The sequence below is a fragment of the Psittacula echo genome (genome assembly GCF_963264785.1).
Source record: "Psittacula echo genome assembly, chromosome: 1".
NCBI lineage: Eukaryota > Metazoa > Chordata > Aves > Psittaciformes > Psittacidae > Psittacula > Psittacula echo.
In genome coordinates, this window is record NC_137735.1 from 34,858,040 (window position 1) to 34,880,437 (window position 22,398).

Sequence of the window (22,398 nt, forward strand, 5' to 3'; positions counted from 1 at the left end):
GTGTTGTTTTTGGATTTGGTTGGTTTTTTTTCTTTTTCCTATTCTTTCTCAGTCTCTTATTTGACTCTCTAGGTTTTTGACAGCATGTCTGATGTTTGCTGATATTTTAAACCAGTTGTGGATTAAACAGGGCATGGGAAGGATGTCAGCTCCCACCTTTATCTCCTGTTCTGCTTCTGTAGTGCCAGTGAAAGGTCCCAGCACAGTGATAAGCCCTCCCTCTCCCCCTTGATCCAATCCCCACACCGCATGTCAGACTTTGCCTGTTGGCTTTCTGAACACCCACAGCCTGCACTGGGATTCCCAAAGCGGGAGATGTTCAGCACTGCACACGACTTTCTGATGCAATCCCCCATCCTCAGGAGCCTAATGTAGGGTGGAGGGAAGGCAGGGCCCTTCTTTCCGAAGACATGCCTGCAGCAGCACCATTCCCTCTCCCCTCCTGGTACACTTAGACTGTTTTTATCCCTGCTTTAAATTTTGATTCTTTAAAAACAAACAAACAAAACCAAACCCCAAGCCTCTGAATGCAGCTTTGGAATTTCAAGTGTGTTGTTGGCTGAGGTCAGCTTAGTACTGCACACCCTGAGAAGCGCTCTGGCCCCAGGGGCTCTTTGGGCAGTTAGGCACAAAAACAACTGTTTGTAAGCTTGTAGTTGTGAAATTACATTTTTTCTCGATGTTATTTGCAAATAAAGCATCAAAAGGTAAACTGAGAAGTCATTTTCAGCAGCTTGATTGCTTTCTCCCATAAGTTTTATACGTTTAATTTCTATTACCTCATTTACTTGTAAAGCCACTCCTGCTCTTTATCTCCACAACATATCCCGGGTGGCTGTGTGGCAATCATGAATAGTGCTCTAGAACACAGTTTCAGCAATTCATGTAATGTAGATGATTAGGAAACAAGCTCATTAAGACTGGCAAAGACAATGCCATATCCTGCACCTACCTTTCTGATACAGTGTGAAATGCTGCTTCTTTCTATTGGAAAGTAATAAATTTTTAACTGCTGTTTCTCACTGTTAATTTTGGCCACAAATAATGTTTGCTACTTGACACAAAATAAGGAGAAAGGATAAAAGGAAAAAAAGAGACAAAGGAAAAGGAGAAAGCTGTTTCTTTAATAAAGGACAGCTAGGGATCTGGAAAATAAAAATATCTTGTGCTAAAGAGCAATGACATATGATGTCCCTAAAGGGGATGATTCTCTTGTTGACTTTCTGGATATACTGCTCCAAGGGAATTAGACCCACATTATCATTCTTGCCACAGAAGTTTTCACAGATGTTAGAATAATATAAGTGAAAGACAGCGCTATTACCATACTTGCAAAATTGTTGCTGAAGAGCTTGCCTAGGCCTCTGCTTTTGTTTTCTCAGTTAGTACTGGCATGTTTTTGGTGAATTCCATAAAGAAGCAAGGTTTATACAACTGTATAGACATCTTCATGGCTCATCTTCCTTTCTGCAAGCCCCTTAGTAACTTTGTAACCAATTGTCCCATTTCAGCCAAATTCAGACAAGGGAGAGAAATCTCTATTACTGTGTCCAAAAGTCAGAAGCAGTTTCCAGCTCCTAGGTCCATACATGCCCTGCAAACTCTTCTAATCCCATTTTACGCTAGCAAGGACAGAAGAAACCTATAGTTCAGATATATGGGGTTTTTTCCCCTGCCGAATCAGTGACCACAGAGTTTATTTTTATTACTGCTTTTTATTCAATAAAGTCAAAGTTAATTCATTCCTGCTTTTCTAGTTTTTCAGTCAAATCTTTTACATTCCAGGCTAACAAGAAATACCATTTAAAAAATGTTAATACACTTCATCACATTGCTGCTTATTTTTCCACACTACCTCCCGTTGAGCCAGTCGATCACTCCCATGTTATGTAGTTTTTTCTAAAATCCAGTCTGAATAATCAGCAACTTTTGTGTAGACACCTGGCTGCCTGCGGCGAGCGCATCCTTCGCCCCAGCTGGTGATGCCCACCAGATACCACACCTCCTCATGCTTGCATGACAGCGGCCCTCCTGAATCCCCCTGTGCCAGAGCAGAAAAAGACAGAGAACACAAGGAAGAGCACTCCTCAATATTTCTCTCTCACAGAAAGTCTTAATTAAAATCAGTATCATTCAATGTAAACACCAGCATACCTGCCTAGATTTCAGTCACTTTTCCTTAAGACTAATTGAAACAGTACTGACTCATTTTTTCTGTTTTTCTAGTAAATTGACTCCTAAATACTTTCCAGTTCTTGCAAAAAATTTCCACTTTCCATCAAAGGTTCAAAACTACCTTTTATTTTTTTCTTTATTTGTTTTAATTTATCTACATACACTGATTTAAAACCCAATGAATACTACATGCACAAGTGAGAAATACAATAAACTTGCCAATGTTTTCTCTTACGACCCTGGTTGCAGTATACAACCTGGTTGTAGTTGTCTGTGTGGCTTATCTTGTTTGAGAGACTCTGTCTGTCAAACAGAGGCAGAGTTTGGTTTTGCCTTTATAAAGTTAAGGCAACTTCTCCTCTTTTGCCTTAATAAAGTTAAGGCAACTTTTTACCAAAACGCCAATGTATATATTTGAGATCCATCATCTTTCTGCATATAAGGTGTCTCTGAAAACAATGAACAGATTCCCTCATCCACACCATGCTCAGCAAGTCAAGTGTCTCTTCTTTAGGGCCTTACTAGAAACTGACCTGCTGGCCCCAAACGACCATTTGCAAGGTCCAGGAACACATGTTATTCCTTTTTTCATGAATTTCAGTGTATGATATATGAAAGAATTAGTCCATACAAATTTCATAGCTCTACAAGCCTACAAGTAGCGTGTACCGCCCTTCTAAGAAAAAGGCAGAAGGATCAGTTATGAAGACGTAACTGGGAAGGAGCCAAATTATTCCTACCTAAGGAGGAGTGAATCTACAGGATTTACAGTGAATCTACAGAATCTGGAGTGAATCTACAGAATCTCTCTTTGAGAGACTCTGTCTCTCAAAAGATAAAACACCTCTCTCTCTTCCTTTTCCTATTCCTAACTGATCTTTCTGAACATAACATAATGCTCAGTATAGGTGGTATGAGTTGTTGAGACAATAGCAAGTGTGTTATTTTTATAAAGCAGCATCTCCATGTTCTAGTACAATGCATCACATAAAGAAAGCTTAACTGGCATAGAGAAAAAATTACTTCCCACATCAAAGTATTTTCGCTCCTAATTACCCAATACCAACTACAGTAACAGTAACATTTTAACATAAAAATGTTAACTGTCAAACGCTTCAAGTGAAAATACTGTATCAGCAGAGAATTCAGTCTTACTAATCAGACTATCTTTTCTTGCATAAATTAACTCAGAATATTGGAATTAATGGAATTGCATGAATTTACACCTGAGCAGAGAATTCAGATCACTAAACTCATGCTGCTGTGCCATTTTGAACTCTAATAATGAGCAGACCTGTCTGTTGTCTTTAGTGTTCCATTCCCCATGCATTTTAGTAGCATAGCTAGCATCCTCCCTTCTGGTTTGTGCACAGTGGATGCCTTAAAATAAGCTTTCATGTACTGTATTTCATATCAAGTAAAAAAAACCAGTTTGAATTGGAGAAATGCTTTGAGATACTATACTTGCTTTCTTTGGATTTCTGATACTCCAAAGGAATACTGGCTTATTCCCGAAATAGATGAGATATATCTATACACATTCAGACTTTTTTATCTATAGAATCTATCCACCATGATTTCAACATCACATAAGAAATGTTTTCCATATACATTAATTTTCAGTGCTTTTGACATGCAAAAGTGACAAGTTAATTACAAGCTCTATTGATAACCATATTTTTTCTAATGATAATTAAAAAATCACAGTATTCAGTTATATATTTGAATAAATAGTTGGAATATATGACTATATACTGCCTCATTACCTTACAAGCATCCCTTCCACCTTCATCATAGCCAGCACAGATCACTTTGTCCCCTATTCTGTGTTTTCGGTACCTTGCCTGGCATTCTTCTTTTGACATGAGGGGAACAGTAGCCTTCTGAAGAATATCTTGTACACGACCTGCGGAATAGGAGGTATAAACAGAGAAATATTTGCTTCTAACAAAATTAAATTTTAAACTAAACTCTAGAAATCCCCATACAGTGATATTGCAAAGTTGGAGGCCATTGATTTTAGAGCGTTGTTAGAGGTTCATGACACTGATTTTCCTTTTTTTGTGTTACTAAACAATGTGAGCTGTCTGGTAATTTGAATGATTTCGTAATGCCTTTTTACGACTCATGTCTGAGCAAACTTCAGAATTCCTCTGTGATTTGCAGTGAATCCTTGTATGAGTATGGCTTTCAGGACAGTGGCCCTTGGAGCATTGTCATCAAAAGTATTGCTTTGTGTTACTAACAATTATTTCTTAGTAATGTGTCACAATAGACTTGGAATCTCTCATTTGCCAAATCGGTGCCGCTCCATGCCCTAGTAGTTTACAGGATGGAGAAATTTGCAGGTAGAGTAAATAACAGTATTTTAGAGCATCCTATTCTTAGAAATTAACAGAAAAAACCAGCCTATATGATATCTCCCTAAATTTGTTTGATTTCATATTGGACTCTAACCTTCAAATAGGAAGGTGTATAAAGGAAAGAACTCTGTTTAAATAGGTGTGTGTATATATATATACACTACACACGTAAAAATATAAATAAATACATGCAAAAACATACTTTGATAATTAACAGTTGTTTGGCCTACCTCCATGTAAAATCAGAGGAGTTGAAATCCCATGTACTACCAAAAAATCAAAGTTATTGGCATTGTTTATAATCAACCTTCAGAATCATAAAAGCAACATACTTCAATCTGCAATTTCTAAAGTCATATGAATACAATCAGCGTAAAAAAAGAGAAGCATGGGTTATGCACAAACTGTAATTCAAAACCTTACAGTACAATGATAAGACTGTTGGCTTTTTTCAGCTGGGAGCATTCCAGATATATTCTGGTCTTTGCCAGTAGATTAAGATAGAACCTCAGAAAAAGTATTTGAGGGTTGTACAAGATATGCTTAAGGTTGCATTCTTACACATTCCAAATTATTGTATCAATTTATAAAATCCAATTTCTGTGTCAGAACGTGGAGTTATTTAACGGTAACTTCATCTTTCATGTATGTTTTATGATGTCTTAATAGAAGTACAGTCTAATTAATTATATTACAGTGTTAGCCAGATAGCAATAATGCTACCCAAGAACATGTAGCATTTTCTTTAACAAAAGAACATAGGTTTCCTTCTTTTTTTTTTTTTTTAAAAAAAAGGGGGTGTGAATTTTGCAAGTAAAAGAACTCAGTGTTTAAATATTTATCTGTACCTTTTTCTTTTCTGTAACCCCATCCAATTACCCAACAGTCAGCATAAAGTACGTTAGTGTCTTCTTTCGATGGCAGGCAAATAGGCAGTTGAAGATCTAAAACACAATAGAAATATTAGTTTGACCAGCAAAGGCAACTGCAACATTAAGGTTTTGTGGGCAACCTACACAGTCCCTGAAGATAGGCTGCATATTATGCTTTGTTCCTTGCACTACATATCATTCTAGTAAATAAATATAAATAAAAGCCACCCATTTTCTTTTCAAAGCCAAAAGAATGAGATTCTCCTCAAACCCCAGCAACTGCACGTTAACGGAAGCCAGCCCAGGCATCATGCACATCCATACCAATGCCAGCCCTGTGTGACCCTGCACATTTTCAGAATTCCTCTGAAATACACTACATACCAGTAAAATTCATAGGCTTATCAAGTTTCATTAAAGCAATGTCATATCCAGTCTGTGCGTATTTATACTGAGGATGAACAATAATCTCTTCCACTTTGAAGAAGGGCGTATCCGCATTTATTTCAGATTGTTTTAAAATACCAGCATAAACACGCCAAATGTTGGGATTCTCAAGACTGAGGGAAAAAGACAAACAGTCAGTCTGTGGCAGAAGACTTGCACTGATTTAGAGTTTGCGTGCAGATGCCAACATCTTCCCTTATTCCTGAGTGTGCAGTGAACAGCACTGAGGTTACTGTTTCAATTCTTTATTTTCATACTCTCAAAATAAAAAAAAAGAAAGGTTTGCTTTGTCCATCCCCTCCACTTCTTTCTGTTCCTCTCACTATTCATATTTTCATTCGCACATCAGCTTTCTCCTTTATGTTCAGACTCTCATTGTCCTGATCTTTCTTCATCCTCTTTGCCCTTCTGCCTTCTTTTATTTTCTCTTTTTCTCCTCTCATATATATATATACTTATGCACACACATACACATAGATATATGTACTATTTTGAAGGGCATAATGCAAACCCTGAAGTAATACATGAGATTCTTTCTTTCATTCCAACACAATAGCTTTTTTAGTAATGAAAACAGGGTTGGGAATAAAAATTCAAGTAGAGTCTATCCTGACAGTTATTTGTTAGGAAAATTACTCTAGCCAAGTAAATATAAAGCGTAACATCATAGATCTGTATGACAAGTTCCAGGTAATCTTTGTGGTTCTGACTTTACTTTTTGAGTAAGTTTAAGGGCTATTTCACTGTGATATTCTACCATCAAGGCTACCTAGAATTTTTGGTATATGCAATAAAGAGGATGCAAAACTTATCTTAAACTTTCAAAAATTTTTGAAGATTTTATGTACACATTTATAAATATCAGTTAGGCTTGATACTTTACAATTAACAAAGTCTATTTTTTATTTTTTCTTTTGCAAACATGTCTTCTATCTTTACCTTTTATAGTACTGGTAACTTCTACACTGGATAGCAGGTAGAGAATATTTTTTATACAGGGTTTTTTAGAAACTTCCACAAAGTTTGCCACTGGAGGCAAAGTATTGGCAATACCATCATGGGTAACATACTACACTGTATAAGTAAAAATACCAAATTTTGGACCAGATTGCTGGGTTAACATCCTCTTCGAAGCATTTTATCTGTTACCTACCCCTTCTCTCCCTATCAGACTGCATTATAGCTTTACACCTTTTATTCTGTAAATGACAGGATAATCTAGTTTACAGGTGATGACGATCTAACAAAGTAAATTAATCATCTGCATAACAAATCATATCTTCACAAGTAATTTCATGACCCAAATTTGATGGTAATTCAATTAACAATACAGACTATACTCATCAATGCTAAAATCTGTGTTAAAAATAGGTTATTAACTGACTGATTGATAGATTTTAGGAAAAAATAAGTACCCAATCAACCAACCATCCAACCAAAAACACTGTTAAAGGAAATCCAGAACAATTGGAATCTGGATATTTCATATAATGCAGATGGGTAGCTCAGGTACCAGAATAAGGCTAATTGGACCCCCATAGAGATTTGTGTCCTGATCAAATCAGTTAACTTGCACCCTGCTGTTGAAGCTATCAGATTGGTACCATTTCTCAAGTGTCATGGAGAAACCTCTGAGATAAGTAATTTGAAGTTTATGAAACGGAATAACCTAACAATAGATTTTTCAGTATTACAGTAAGAAGCCTATATCACATGAGAATGTCTAAGTTTCCATAGGTTTCTGATATCTGCTTTAGAATTTCATCTATATTCATTAAAATAATTTAGCATCAGGAGTAGAGTACTATTTTACAAAGGGAGTTCCAGTTACATTAAGGATATTAATATTTTACCTTAGAAGTTCACTTTTGGTTGCATTAAAACAGTTTATTTTATTCTAGTCCTCATTTTTATCTTTCTGAAAGGTAGATCTCAGCTGATCTCATGCTGGATGGCATTTTGGAGTTTATTTGTACATTTACACTTAGGCCTCACCTCATGATGCAGTGAGCAGCTGTAAGAATCCACTGGCTGCTGATGATAGAGCCCCCGCAGAGGTGTCTCTGACGAGACAACTTCACATGCAGGCTAACTTGCCACGGCCATTCACCAGGAACAGAGTCTGTTCCTCCAACAATCCTAATAGTTCTTGCAGAATGCTGCATACACACTAGAGAAATAATTGAAAACTTTGCTTAAAGATAATTTGCACTCACCAATAAAAAATGAAGACTGCTGCTGATCCCTGAAGAAGGATCAATCTTTTGCAAAGAAAGTGATACCTGATGCAGTTTAAAACCTTTAGGACATTTATTATCATAAAGTCTACTGAAACCAAGTTCAAAGTGTTATCGTTATCATTTAAAATGTGCAGACCTAGCCAATGTCACATTTTCAGAGTCCTCTTTAACTTTACAAGGCATCTCACTGGGACACTGCAACCAATTCACTTAAAAAAGAACAACAAAAACCAAATCAACAAAAAAGAGGCTTTGGCCTCCTGTAATGACGTCAGTTAAGCACTGTCTCTTTTACATGAAAGAAATTTTACTTACCAGTACTGGCCTTTTTTTTACATAACCTTAGTGAATATCCAGAGATCCTTCCTGGCCCATGTACTATTTCCACTGGAGAGCCATTCGAGGACATTTTTAGGTGACACTCACACTTTCTGCCAACGAATTCATGCAAAAATTCCATTTGTACTTTTTTTCTTTTCATGTGGAACACACGCGTCCCCATTGCACATTGCAAGTCTGTGCAATGATTATTTCAGCAATCTTTGAACATTTTAAAAGATATATCTCACCTTTCCTCATTGCATGCATCTTGGAGGGGATAGTAGGTAAAAAACTGGCAGCGGATCACATCTGTGCAAGCCTGCTGACAGGCTCTGTGTCCTTTAGTGTAAGTGACATTGAGTTCATCTCCCAAAAAGTTCATATGCATGTAAGTGCGAGAATTGCAGGCTGTAAGAATGAGAGCATTCCAAGCATCAGAAAGTCTATCAATTTGATTAATTCAAAATTAGTATTTTTATTGTAATTTATTGTTTACCAGGAAATGATCTTCTGCAGTTTAGGAGACCAAAGCCTGATACAGCATTCTCTCGTGAAATAAGCGCCTCTGGTATACCACTTGTTGATGTCTTCAGAAGGCAAAGATTTCTAAAATGGAATTCTTTTTATAATAACTAAATCTGTTCTCACATTCTGAAATTCATTGTTTAAGTACTGGTAAGGAAACATTCTTTCTTAAATGTGTTTTTTTCTCCCAAGTCTCTATATGTTAAAGTATTTCATATGAAAATGCATTCAATTAAGTTCACTAGTTTACACTAAATTGAGGGGGCTTTTGCAGTTTTGTGAAATGGCAGATGACTGTACTACTAAAGGTTGTACAACGTTTACACAAATGTAGAAGTGGTGATTTTAGGTGGTACATGCCATCGCACTTTTACCTCTCCCTGAAACTCCTTTGAAATTTTATGCTTCTGTTTTGTGTAGAATGTAGATTTTTTACCTATGTTCACTACTAAGTACGAAAGAAGAAAGCTCGATAGAAATATTATTAAACCTGTTAACTTTATCAAAAATCTTTTCAAGTAAATAATACTGCTGGGAAACCAGATGACTTTTCTGTTAACTTCACAAAATTCAGCTTTAAGTCATTAAAGCAATCACTGTTTCTTTGATGTGTATAATTCTTTTCAGATTAGCACTAGATATGCAGCTCTTCCCTGATCACACTGGAGAACAGATTAAATGCCCACAGAAAATTATAAACTTATAAATCCAAAACCTAAAAAACTGTGCTTTACCGAAAATAACCTTTTAACAAAACATTCCACAGGTATAAAGAAAACAGTGGTTAAGAAAAAGACTATATGGATGGGTTTTTTTTAAAGTCTACTTAGAAATTTAAAGTTAGATATCATACTCACCTTTGTGACTTTATTTGCCATTCCCTGGTAAAGAATGTAAAGAACAAGCACTTTGGAAAATATGTACAAATAGTTTGGCAGACAGAGATATCTGGAGTGAAGAAACTTGTAATATTCATTCCTGAAAATTCTTGACCTTCAAAAATGTCCATTTGACAGTCTGTATAAAACAAGAACAAAATATGAAAATTCCAAACATTTCATTGTGTCATCAGAAGATTAAGGCTTACAGATTATTAATTTCAATCCTTAGTCACATCTTCCTTCCTTTGTGACTGATAAGCTAGAAAAATAACACCATATTTTAACCAAAAATTATTTCTCAAGAACATTTTTGAGTGTGAAAACTCATGGAGAGGACTGCTGAGTGGGGATAAGGTTCATATAGAGAAGAGGAGAAATCACAAAGTCACAGAATGGGTTAGGTTGGAAGGGACGTTAAAGATCTTCTAATTCCAACACCCCTGCCCTGAGCAGGGACACCTTTCACTAGACCACATTGCTCAAAGCCTTGTCCAACCTGGCTTTTAACACCACCAGGGATGCGGCAGCCACAGCTTCTATGGGCAACCTGTGCTAGTGGCTCACCACCCTCACAGTGAGGAATTTCTTCCTTATAGCTAACGTAAATCTACCCTTTTTCAGACAGAATACAGATTTGTTGATCTAATAGGGAATACTTTCAGTTAGGAGCAGTGGAGATCAGCGTATAAATTCACAGTTAGGAACAAATCGTTGTAATCTAGGCAAAGCCTAAATAATTAAGGTAATGGGTATATCTAAAAGGATCATGAGAAGATTAGAAGAAAAATAATGAGATTATCATTTTAACACTTTATTTAATGTTATTTGAAAAGTAGGCAGAATGAGCAGGAGTAATGTAGTCTACCCTCTGACATTACCAAAATAACAAAGCAGAGGCTTGGCAGGATAATTCACACAACCAGACTATATAGCAGCTACAGAAAATGCTAGCATGTTTAGAAAGAGAAAAATGAGTTGCCTCCTCCAATGACATACTTGAAGTCTTAGCTAAAATCCCAGTGGAACAATGAAAAGAGGATAAAAAAGGAAGCACCAACATGGAGGATGTTTCTTGAAACTATCAAGCTGTCAGGACAGTAAAACAATATAATTATCCAAACACAAAACTATGGCAGCAGAGAACTTCAGCCATACAGAAATTACAGTAGACAAGACAGCACTTCCCAAATACTGGGAACATCTTACAACAAAAAGGGAAAAAGAGTAAAAAGGAAGGTAGAGCTTAATGTGGCTCCTGTTAATTTGGTGATGTTTTCAAAAAACATAAGTATGGAAGGACAACAACACTGGACAGTAATTACACAATAAAAACAGGAAAAAAGATCAGGACACTAGAAAATAAGGGTCAATGAATTCTGAGAATTAGTAGGTAAGATGCCATGTGTTAAGGGGAAATTGAAATCAGGAGAATGAATAGTTTCTAAAGGAAATTATATTTAAAGCATAAATATGGATCCAGAAGTTCAGGGAGCTAACCCATGATCTCAGTGGTTATGTTCAGTGATTGCTTGTTCAATATTCAGTGAACTCAAGGAATGTACTTTGAAAGAACAGAAATACAGATGTGCAATAGCATGTGTGTTTAAGGACAAAATCAGAAAGGCAAAGGCACAAAATGAAAAGCCAGATAGGAGGGAGCAAACTGTTGAAACACAGAATGCCATTCAGTTAGCAGTAAGAAAGGAGCTCAGGTTTTGCTCAGGGGAGATTGAAAGCTAATGGCGAACGGCACAAGAAAGGCTAAAGAGCTACCTTTTCTTAACTTTGTCCTCTTCATGAAAACAAACTACACTTAGATGGTCGACAATATTAGTGTTACTGAGCAGAGGAGAGAGGGCATGGCAAACCAGGAAACAAATATCCCATATTGATGATTTCAGTGGCCTTAGAATCTGACTGAAGTAATCTCTAATATTTTTGGTATAATTTAACTTCTGGTGTTTACAGAGGACTGCTGTGATTCCATAAGCTTTGATAGGAGAAATGTCTTGTTTTGAAATGAGGACACTAGAACATAAATGACATAGGACTAGTCAGCCTAAATAGAGTCAGAAAAAAACCTAGAATTATTTAAATAAACTCATTTCAGATATTTGCAACACAACAAGGCAGAAGGCAGCATTGAGATTTAATGACTGCATTTGATAAATTTCTATCTGGATAAGTATAAGTGATCTGCCTTGGATTAGGACAGATGACCTCTTGATCCAATAGTACTATGTATGCTTCTATGATCCCATGGTTTATTCCTTCTCTTTCTCTCCTCTTGCCTTTCTCTCTAGACATAGAAAGCAAAGAAAGACTGGTAGGAACAAGACTGACCTCCATGTACTTTCAAGAACCCTAATTTAATTTGTGACGAATCATTACTGCTTTATCATCATTGTCATAAACCATAAACATCTTCAGTAATGTCTCAAATGGCTTTCGATTTCTTTTTTTTATCTTAAAATCATATTGTTTGTGCATATGCCACAGTTCTCTGATTCCTCTCAAAGCCAGTGAGCGGTAATCTCCTGTGATTTTTCTTTTGACCACAAATACATGTCTTTCTAGTATATCTTTAATCAAGAGTTTAGAAAAAGACCTAATCTTCCCTCCATGCTCTCTCATATATATAGCGAGGGAATAGTTAATTTGTTTTCTTCTCCTTACAAACCTTTTTCTTTCTTTTATCATTCTTCACACTTAAAGAAAAATGAAGTGTCTTCATTGTTAAGATCTGAACAAAACTACTTTTTTGATAGTTTCCAAGGTTTATTCCTGCAGTATGACTAACAGAATTTGAAGGAAATGTATTGATATAGAAAAAAAGATGCAGTGTCTACAAAATGTGATTTATATGGAAGAAATGGATTATCTGTGAGATAAAATAAGGCTATATCGAGCAGAACATCATCATCATTAAGAAGGGAAAATACCACACAGCAAGGCAAGGTGGAGGTAGATTTTCTTTTTTTAAAGGTGTTTAAATAGTGAATAAGAAGGTATAATACACAATGTTTGATCTTACACTTGAGAGTTTTGCCTGAGTGATGATTGCAGGAACAAGCACAAACACTGCTTTCATTACAAATCATCCGCAAAACACAGATGCATCCCTCTGTATTGGCCAGTTGTATTAGAAAGCTGCAGGTCTTCATTAACAATTTCAAAGTACGTACAAGATATACAAACAGAATTTAGAGAGCTTTATAGTCTTCTGATCTTTGACTTTGATGAGACTTTATCTTTCATTTTTGTATCCATGTTACAAAGATAACATGTAATTTCATCAAGTTAATCTTATGAAAGAATTCTTTAGATCTTCAAAGCAGAGAGCTGTTTGTGTAAGACAAATGATAAAATGGGAAAATAAAAAAGATCTGAGCCTCCTTTGTGCCTGAGAATATTAACTATATTTGCAACAATAAGTTTATATTGGAATGATTTTACATAATGAAACATTTATACAAAGGACAAATGTCAGAGAGAGACTGCACCTTGTCATCCACAACCCTTAAAACTAAACTGAATCAGAGATTTTAAATAGTTACCTATTTCAGAAAGCTGGCATGGTTTTAAAGAGAATCCAGACACAACCTCATCAAGCACCTTTATGCTGGTTGGAGTTCCTACACTGGTATGTTTCAAGAAGCATTTTTTACTGAGTGACAAAGAATAAAAAAAGTGGTAAGACAGCAGGCCATCTTCCTTGCTCTACACCATCCTCCTGGCCCCATAATTCCACGTGCATGTTCTGGCCATAAACCAGAGCAATCTCTATTCTCCACAACAAACTTCAAATGAGGAACAGAACTAGCTGAACAATGCTTAACTTTTAAAATTGTTCAGATAAACAGCTCAAATATAGGTCTGATAAAAATGAAAGAATGTCTCTGGCTGTTCTGATAGTTTTCTTTTCGGAGCAATAAACACAGCAAGTTTTAACGGACCAACAGAGTTGCACACCTAGCAATGTAATCTGCATGTAAGTATCTCCAAAAGATTTTGATTTTATTCAGTGCTATGATAATGAAGTTTGTCTTTCTCACCAATGGAAAATGAAAGTTCATTTACTTCAGATATTTTCCTGTCTGTAAGTCTGAAAAAACATTGCAAGGATGACAAGTCAGGAGAAATAATTTTCTTGAATAAATTCTCACACCTTAGACTGCTCTGAAATCTACACTACCAAAGCACAGCACTGCCTAAGGAAAGGGATCAAACTTGTGCTTACCGAAAGCTTGCATCATGAAATGTTTCTGAGGCATATGTAAAAAAATGACAACGATTGTCATTGGTACATCTTTTTTGACACTGTTGATAGCTGTCAGTCATAGTAACATCATGAATTTGCCCTTCCATATCCAGTCCTATGTGGACATCTGGACTGCAAGCTGTGGAAAAAAAAGAGAGACCAAGTTCTGATAACATGCTTCTGTTCTCCTCCCCAACCTGCATCCCAAGCTGCCCAAAAGATAGAAGTTCATATGACATAGCCCTCACAATCCAGATTCCACCTCCCATGCTCACTTCAGTTACATCATATTTCACATATCCTTTTGGTAACAAAATCAGAAGTGTAGGTACAGTATGGTACTGCATGTCAGAGGGAAAAAACAGCAGACTTTGACAGCGCCTCTGCCTACATGAAAGAGGAGCTCTGATAGCTACGGCTGAGACCAATATGGCATTAAGCAAAACAAGAACTCGGGATTAATACTAAAACATACTTTCTCATTTCTTAATTCATAGAGCAGTTTAAAGGTGAATTCTGCTATCATAAACAACAGACATCTCCCATTTGAGTCAGAAGATGTAATTTACACTCTACAGAGGGAGAATAGGGTCTGTGGGGTTTGAAATAGCTTTCTCCCCATGTCGGATGCATGTGTTGCATCATGGTCAGTGGAGTCTCCTTACAGAGCACAAGTTAGCCGAACACTGGAGGTATTTTTAAACATATATGGGTAGATTTCCCTTTTAGCGACATTAATCTGATTCTAGAGTAACTCCAGTGATATCAATTTGTCTATATAGCATAACAAATAACATCCCATTGAAATCTATTTTGCTGGGCCAAAGCTACTCACAAATATGAATGTGACAGGATGTTGGCAGGAAAAAGCTTTTAAAAGTCCTGACTGCTCCGAAAGGCAAGTGGCCAGAAGAAGCAAGCACAACTGATTTGTCAATAGCTGCAATAGAGAACTTGCATAAAGAAAGACCCATTTAACCCTGCAATATTGAGGTGTTATACTTATAAAACTGAAGAATTAGCTTGACACCCATGAGACACTATTTGGTCTCAAAGTCAGAAACTGAATAAATGCATTCTTATTCTGTTTTTCTGCAGTATCACGCTATGCTTGGTACTGCAGATAAAAGCTTAAAGCTGATCTTCTCTTAATGACATCATTATGTAGGTAGAAATTTAAAATATATTTAAAACAAGGCATTTAATAGGCTTTATATACTCCTGCTGGTAACTTGCAGGTATGGCATGCTGACACTAAGACTGTGCATAGCACACATACACCAAAAGATTGAGCTGCTAATAAATTATTGCACAGAATCATGAAGGTAACAATAGCACTTTGTGACTGTGCAATTCTGCTTTGCTGGACGTCTGCTCTACAAAGCTGTAAAGCAGGACACCATGAGCAGCTTGCTGGAGTTGAATTGTAGTGGTCAATTAATCTTTAGAACTGGAGCTACTAGTTAAAGCACGTGCTCCCATCTGCCTCTAGCAAATGAAGCAGTGACCCCAGGAGCATAATTTCCCTGTTACCTTTTCTGGGGATCCTTGGTGGTGGATAATTGGGGCTGAAGGGTGAAACCAGTAGAAGATTTTGTAAGCTGTGTTTGAAAGAGATCTAGCAAAGAACATAACAAAATACTGCTTGGCTGCTTTCCTGACTGTATTCCTGCTTTCAAAACATTAATTTTCTGATATCTGCTATATGATAGAAAGCATAAAATACATAAACATGAATAACCATATCTTACCACTAATTTGGACGTCACACTGTTTTAAAGAATGTCCAGAGATAGCTCCTTCCATATCCACTTTTGGCAGCATTTCTGTTTCACTGTCTTTCAAATAGCAGGAAAACCTGTGTTTTAAAATGCAGGAATTCATAGCTTTTGCAGTACAGCACAGACTTTCATAATTGGTACTCAGATGAAATGCAGACTGCCCAATATCCCTCAATGCTAAAGATTAGACAAGTACAGTTTGGAGAAAGATAGGGTAGAGCTGCATCTGCTTTGTTGGCACTAGTGGTAGGTGAGTTTACTCAGCGTATGTGAGAGCTCCAAGAGGTGTCATTAAAGCCAGAAGCAGCTCCCAGGTTTTGGAGGACAGAAATGCAGTGGCCATAGAGAGAGACGACAGCCTCATCCTCTCAGGCTGCTGAAGTTCTTTATTATTTGAAAAAAATGCTAGAGAGAGAAAGTGGGATACAGGAGCAAGGATCACTGGAGATACGAAATGGCTCACATTGTTCCCCAACAATAAACACATGGCACAGAGGAGGAAGTGCACAGTCAGTTTTGTTTCCTTGAAACGGCTGGTATGTGAGTGTGAAAGATTGGGCATTACCACAATTTATCTTTTGAATTTAAGCAAATACTCTTTTAGATCACCAGTTTTAAAGACACATGACATTGTTTTCCATGGCAATCCTTTACCTTTCCCTGTGTGCCTGTGTTCTGTCAAAACATTACCAAGTTCCTAAACTTGGAGACCAGCACAAGCCATGTGAATATGAACATTCTACCTTTTTTCAGGATCCTTAGTCCATGTTGCTGGCAAATAGGTGAAGAGCAGACAGGTGGGATGGAAAGTACACACTACTTGGCAGAAATTGGCACTTGGTGTAAAAACTGTAGTGAGGTCTTCTCCTTGGAAGTATGTATCTTCATAGATCTGAGTCACACATTCTGATACAGAATAAGAAAATATGTACATTATAAGAGATTAGAGACCCAGAGTTCACCAGGAGAGGGAGAAGCCACTGATCCTTTTTATCATTGACCTTGCTTTTAAGACACTCCAGCAGAAGAGGGTGAGGATGAGTAGCACAGTTCCTTTGAGTCTTATCTTTGTCTTATTCACTCTGTCTATATTCCTGAGGAAATAAAGCTCTCTGAGGTGTCTCCCCTCTGTTCCCTGCCTTGTATCCAATACTGGAACAAGGCAGCTTGAGCCAAGGCAGAAGCCAGAGCAGCAGGATGTGCCACAAGGCAGATCTGCGTGGCAGAGAGGAAGAGACCTTCTCATGGCAGATCTCAGGAGGAGCAGAAGCTCTCCTTAGAGAAACCAATACGGAGCACCATTAAAAGGAATACCAGAAGGAGGCACAGAGACCAAAAAAGAATCAGCAAGTTGCATGTCCTATTTTGTTTAGGGATGGTCTGAGACCAGAGTCCCAGGCAGTGCTACTGTTCAGAGTTTCAGTGGCTCCCAGCATTTGTGTACCTTCTGCTCCCTGATATCCACCCTGAACCCACTCTGACTTGTTTCACAATAAAGAAAATGCTGTTACAGGAGTGGTATCTCAGGAACTGTCCAGAATAAAAATGAGCCCAACTACTACCTTGCATCTACAGGAACTCATCATCAAGCTCTTATTAGACTCTATAATGAAATCCACTCTTGCTGCAGAGCCATACACTGAAGATACCTAAACAGCAACCTGTTCCTATTTTTCAAACTGAAGGTATTTGCAAGATCTCCATATTAAAACACACAGGAGGGCTGGTTTTCCAGAGGAGCCCACTCTCTTCTCGTATTTTGCCCTCCAAAGGGGTAGCAAATTGGCAAATATGTCAATTTTTATTCCTTTATTTACAAAAGTGTTTTTCCTTAGCTAAATGATAAAGAGAAAATCCTGTATTTTTACAGAATGGGAGGACACCCAACTGAAAGCATTTTATTTAGCTGCTTAATCTGTTACTACAAAGTGATTCTACTTTATCAAAGGCTGTTTGAAATGAAAACAAATGGAACAATCATATTGGATTTTACAGTTTTAAAATATAACAAGCCAATTTTATTTGTTAATGTGATTATAAACTAGATTTAGGTAATTCTATGTTTCCCGTACATGTGTAAAATAAGTAATTTACCTAAAAAAAAGAATTATTAGGCATATGTGGAAGATACACTAATATATTTAAAGATTTCTTGTTAATACAAAATTTGCATTTTATATGCTTCAAAATTTTCTGGTGTCTGTACTTTGAGGATCTTTCTCTAAAAATCTGTATTTATTGGTCTCAGTAGAGTTTCTTCACCCAACTTTGTCATTAACAGAAAAGCATTTTCTGTTAGAAAACTCTAAGTGAATTTTAAAGTCAAAAGAAAATAATATTGCAATTGTTTGCTTTATCAGACGTTTTGTATCTTATTTACCTTCTCCTAGTATAAATTAACACCAAAAAATATTTATTTACACTGTAAAACTATGTAAAACTGTAAGTTCTGAAAACTGTAATTTAATAAAATTATGTTTCCTAGGCCTCAGAAATGTTCCAAACTTTTAGTTTTGCTGAGATTTTAAGCCATATAAAACATTTCCTTAAATAATACTACATTTATCAAACGGAATTTGCTACAAAGCTGTTATCAAATTGTCCTCCAAGAAAACAGTTAATACATTACTGAACACAAACTTGTGCTAGGCCTGAGTCAGAATTTATCAGCTCAGCACATGGAACTTCAGGGAAATGCAAGGCAATTTTGTAGTTTGATTTTTGCTAACTGAACAAAGTAAATCATTAACACAGATTGACGTTGAAAAACAGACACAATCACTGATGTTCCAGTGTATCAAGAGAATTTAAAAAGTCCCCAACATTTACAATAAAACAACTGGTTCGGGAGTTATTCACGCGTGCTGCAATCGTCTTTCAAGCATGATGGTACGTAGGTGTTTATTAGGTACTTTTTACATCCTTAATTTCACACAAGCAGAATGTGTGAATAAGACTCAAGTGTGGTGGGGTTTGTTTGTTTAAAAAATATAAAAAGGGCTGTTGGCTCTGAAGCTCTGTTGGCTGCTGTCCCCCAGGGAGGTGGCTGGGCTGAGTGCATCACTCCTGCCTCCTACCCCGAGGGCAGCCTCTGGGGAAAGGGCTAAGGTTCCTCTGCAGCCAGGAAGAGGCAGCCATTTTACCCCAGCACTGCCACGGCAGCCTGCAACAGCCAACACACATTACTGCAAAACTTCAGAGAGCTGTAATTTGTGCTTGGGGGAACCAGGTTAGTGCAAAGTCTGTCGAGAAGTATGGGACACCACCCCACCTCCTGCACACCCATCTACTGCAAACGGCTCTCTTCCTATGCTGCTGCCAAAGCTGCTAATCTTGCTGTTGGCTGTAGGACACTGAACATCACACCAAATTCACAGCTATGAGCTGGATGCAGTCTCAGTCTGACAAAGAAAATCACCTATAGCATGGCCCCATGCATGCTAGGTGAGGTTACAGCATGAGGGGTGAACAGGGCAATGTCAGTAAAGCCCTGTTATAACATTCCATTAAAGCAACAGGGTTATGTGAGTTACCCAAACTTGACTGAGCACAACCCAGCAGAATCAAGACAGCTCTTGGATGACCATACTGTAGTTACTCATCATCTCCCCCTCTAGAAGAGTTGCATTACTCTGTGTGCCTATCTTAAGAATTATATATTTACTTACCACTGTAAACGGAAGCAAGTAAGAAAATGAAATAAAAAGTCTGATACATCCCAATCATCCTAAAAAACACAAAATCATTCTTTAGGATTCGTTCAATAAAGAATGTATAATTAGTTTTATAAAGTACCACAAGGCATATCACTGATTTACACTTGTACTTAATGCCATTAATTCAAAATGACATTGAGAATTACAAATTACAGCTGTGATATGCAGTCGAGTGGTATCTAAAGTAACTTATAAGAGAAAAAAAAGCTTATTTTTACTATGGTTTCAAGCAAAGCTTATAGGCACTCAGAGAATTTCTGCTTTGTTTTACAGCTGAATATTTATTCTTGCTTAGACTGGGAACAATATTCCAACAAAATGCCATTATTAATCCTGACTCTGTCCTGTTAGTTAAGTGGGTACTATTATCAATACAGCAAACAAATAACTTGCACTCACTGCTTCTGGTATATGTTATATGAATTTTAAACCTTTTCTTTTCTTCGTACGCTGCAATTAAGTTACCAAAGAATCAAATAAATTAACCACAGAACACAACCCATAAACCGATCAATGTACACTGTCTTCCGGCTATGAAAACCTTCCACTGAATATCACTTGCGAAGTTGCAATAATGATTACATACCTGAACATACAGCAGGTCTGGATGAATGGATAAAGCTTATGATTTAAAAAAAAAAAAAAAAAAGAAGTCAACACTTTATGTTAAATATAACTATGCCTGCAGTGCTAACTTATCTTTAATGTTTACTTTGAATGGGTACTCTTTCTGTCAATATTGTTACTGACCTTGGGCCATTTTCAAAGCATACATATCCAGACTGCACTGAAATCAATGCCCAGGTTTCACATCAGCTGAAGATCTGCCTCTTGATGACATTTGAAAATAAAAGGAAATCCCTGGGTCTGAACAGCCAGAGTATCTGCTACTAGCGCAAGAACCTAAATAAACAGGGAATGAGATCTCAAGAGTAAATCCTGAGCTGGGGCAGGGGGAAATCTGCATGAAATCTGTAAGACTGGTGACTCAGACCCAAACAAATGACACCATTAAGAAACTTCTGTAACCAAGGACAGAATCATCACCTATGTTTTCTTACTGTAACACCATTTTCTAGATACATTCTCTTGGCAAAAAGAGATAGCTATATTCTTCAATTATGTATTTTTTGCTGTCTTTTCTTTCTCAAATTCTTATTCCTCCTTTTCAATACTCTGCAGAGATTATCCCATCTACATCTTCCAAATAGTTTTACTGTGGTCCTTTCTATGCTTCTAAGAGCATCTTGAGTCTGCTGAAAGTCCATGACTTGTGAGCCAGCAAGGTCCTCAGCTCCTCCTTACGGAGGAACTGTCTCAAAGAAAGTCTTCATACTCTCCTGTGTATCAATTTGCTTTGTTCTGACATGCTTGTAGGAGAGGACTCAAATATTTTCAGTGCAGCAGCTTTCATTTCTATGTGCTGTTTTCTGTTTTAATGCGTAACAGTGACAACGGAGAGTGCTAGAAGGCTTTAATGCAAGACACGTTAATAGTTTATTCCTGTACCATGAAATGTCTTGAGACTAAGATGCCTGTACAGCTCTCACATTCAGCTCTGAAGAGGAGCTTTTCCATTGGCCGTGACGTGTTTATCATGGGAGTACAGTTCTGGGTGAGAGCTCCAGTCAACATGACTGAAATCTTCCTGTGCAACCACAGGTATGTCACTTAGTGTCTCTTTTCTCATCTGTAAAATGATGATAATCTTTTACAGCTCTGTAAAAATCATCACTTTTACTTCAAATTACAGAATTTTCATAATCATGAAAGTAATCACAAAACCTACCATGTATATTTATAGATGAAACAAGCTGAACTTTCATGTTTGTGCTTCTCAACCTGCACTATTATTCGATTAAAATATTTTTTTTTCCTTATTTTGTGTCTGTGCATTTCACTTGGTGACACAAAGGGATCAGAAATTCTCTCCAAGGACTTTTACTTCATTTTCATTTCTCATCCAGGCTTTCCAGCTCAGCTATAAGGAAGTGTTATCCCAGTTCAATACTGTTTTATTAATAAACAAAACCCCAAGAAAACTCCAACCTCAAACTTCCGGAAAAGTAAGGTATGCAGTTCAAATCTGCAGAAGAAACAGGGCAGATTTGTCATCAATTTCAGCAAGATCATGTGTCTCATCATACAATATGCGGTCATACCCATTCTTCAGAAGCTTCTGTAAGATTTCATTTCTATAATACATTATCTCTGTTCTAGAAATGTCTCAGGAAAAGGAATCTTTTGGTGATGCCTTTTTGTTTCATAAGCAAACTAGTGTGGGGGGAGAAAGACAAAAAAGACTTTCTTAGAGTAGTAGTTCTCAGTTAGGTATCACACTCCTTCAAAAAGTCTAAATCATTTTAACTGCACCTATATGCACATCAGCTGGATTTGAAAATCTGAGAACTAAGGAAGCAATGCTATTCAAAGACAATCGTAATAAGCACACTCATGTTGGAAAATAAATGCATTTTCTCTCAGAGGGCCTGCTACTCACTTGACAAACACTTCCCTGTCTACACAGCTGCACTGCTGCTCAGATCAGCAGAGCTCTGCTTGTGTATGGAGACAAGAATGTGTTACAAACTCTAAGTTAATGAACTAATTACTCTTTATGATATTATAGGACATATTTACTACATGGCAAATTATAAAATATGCTGAGACAGATTCTTAGCTGGTATCATTTTTCTGAGTTTCATTGAAATCCAAAGAGATTACACGATTTAAACTAGGAGAACAGCTAAAAATTCAAATTGCATAGAATACAAAAATTATTTAACATTCTTTAGGCTCATAAAGGCTCCACACAT

The 22,398-nt window shown here is 37.0% G+C and overlaps 1 protein-coding gene across 1 annotated transcript; it reads right to left on the bottom strand.

Moving 5' to 3' along the window:
* Positions 1 to 1,885: 1,885 nt before the first annotated feature.
* On the bottom strand, positions 1,886 to 20,423 carry LOC308226519 (coagulation factor XI-like; the record flags this gene model as incomplete). The annotated part of the gene is given in 18 exon segments (XM_080628298.1): positions 1,886 to 2,041; positions 3,942 to 4,081; positions 5,387 to 5,482; positions 5,795 to 5,970; positions 7,853 to 8,027; positions 8,413 to 8,528; positions 8,667 to 8,826; positions 8,915 to 9,024; positions 9,801 to 9,960; positions 13,382 to 13,491; positions 14,065 to 14,224; positions 15,837 to 15,943; positions 16,610 to 16,772; positions 19,535 to 19,593; positions 20,169 to 20,209; positions 20,329 to 20,357; positions 20,360 to 20,375; positions 20,379 to 20,423. Coding segments are annotated over 18 exon segments (2,019 nt in total).
* Positions 20,424 to 22,398: the final 1,975 nt, after the last annotated feature.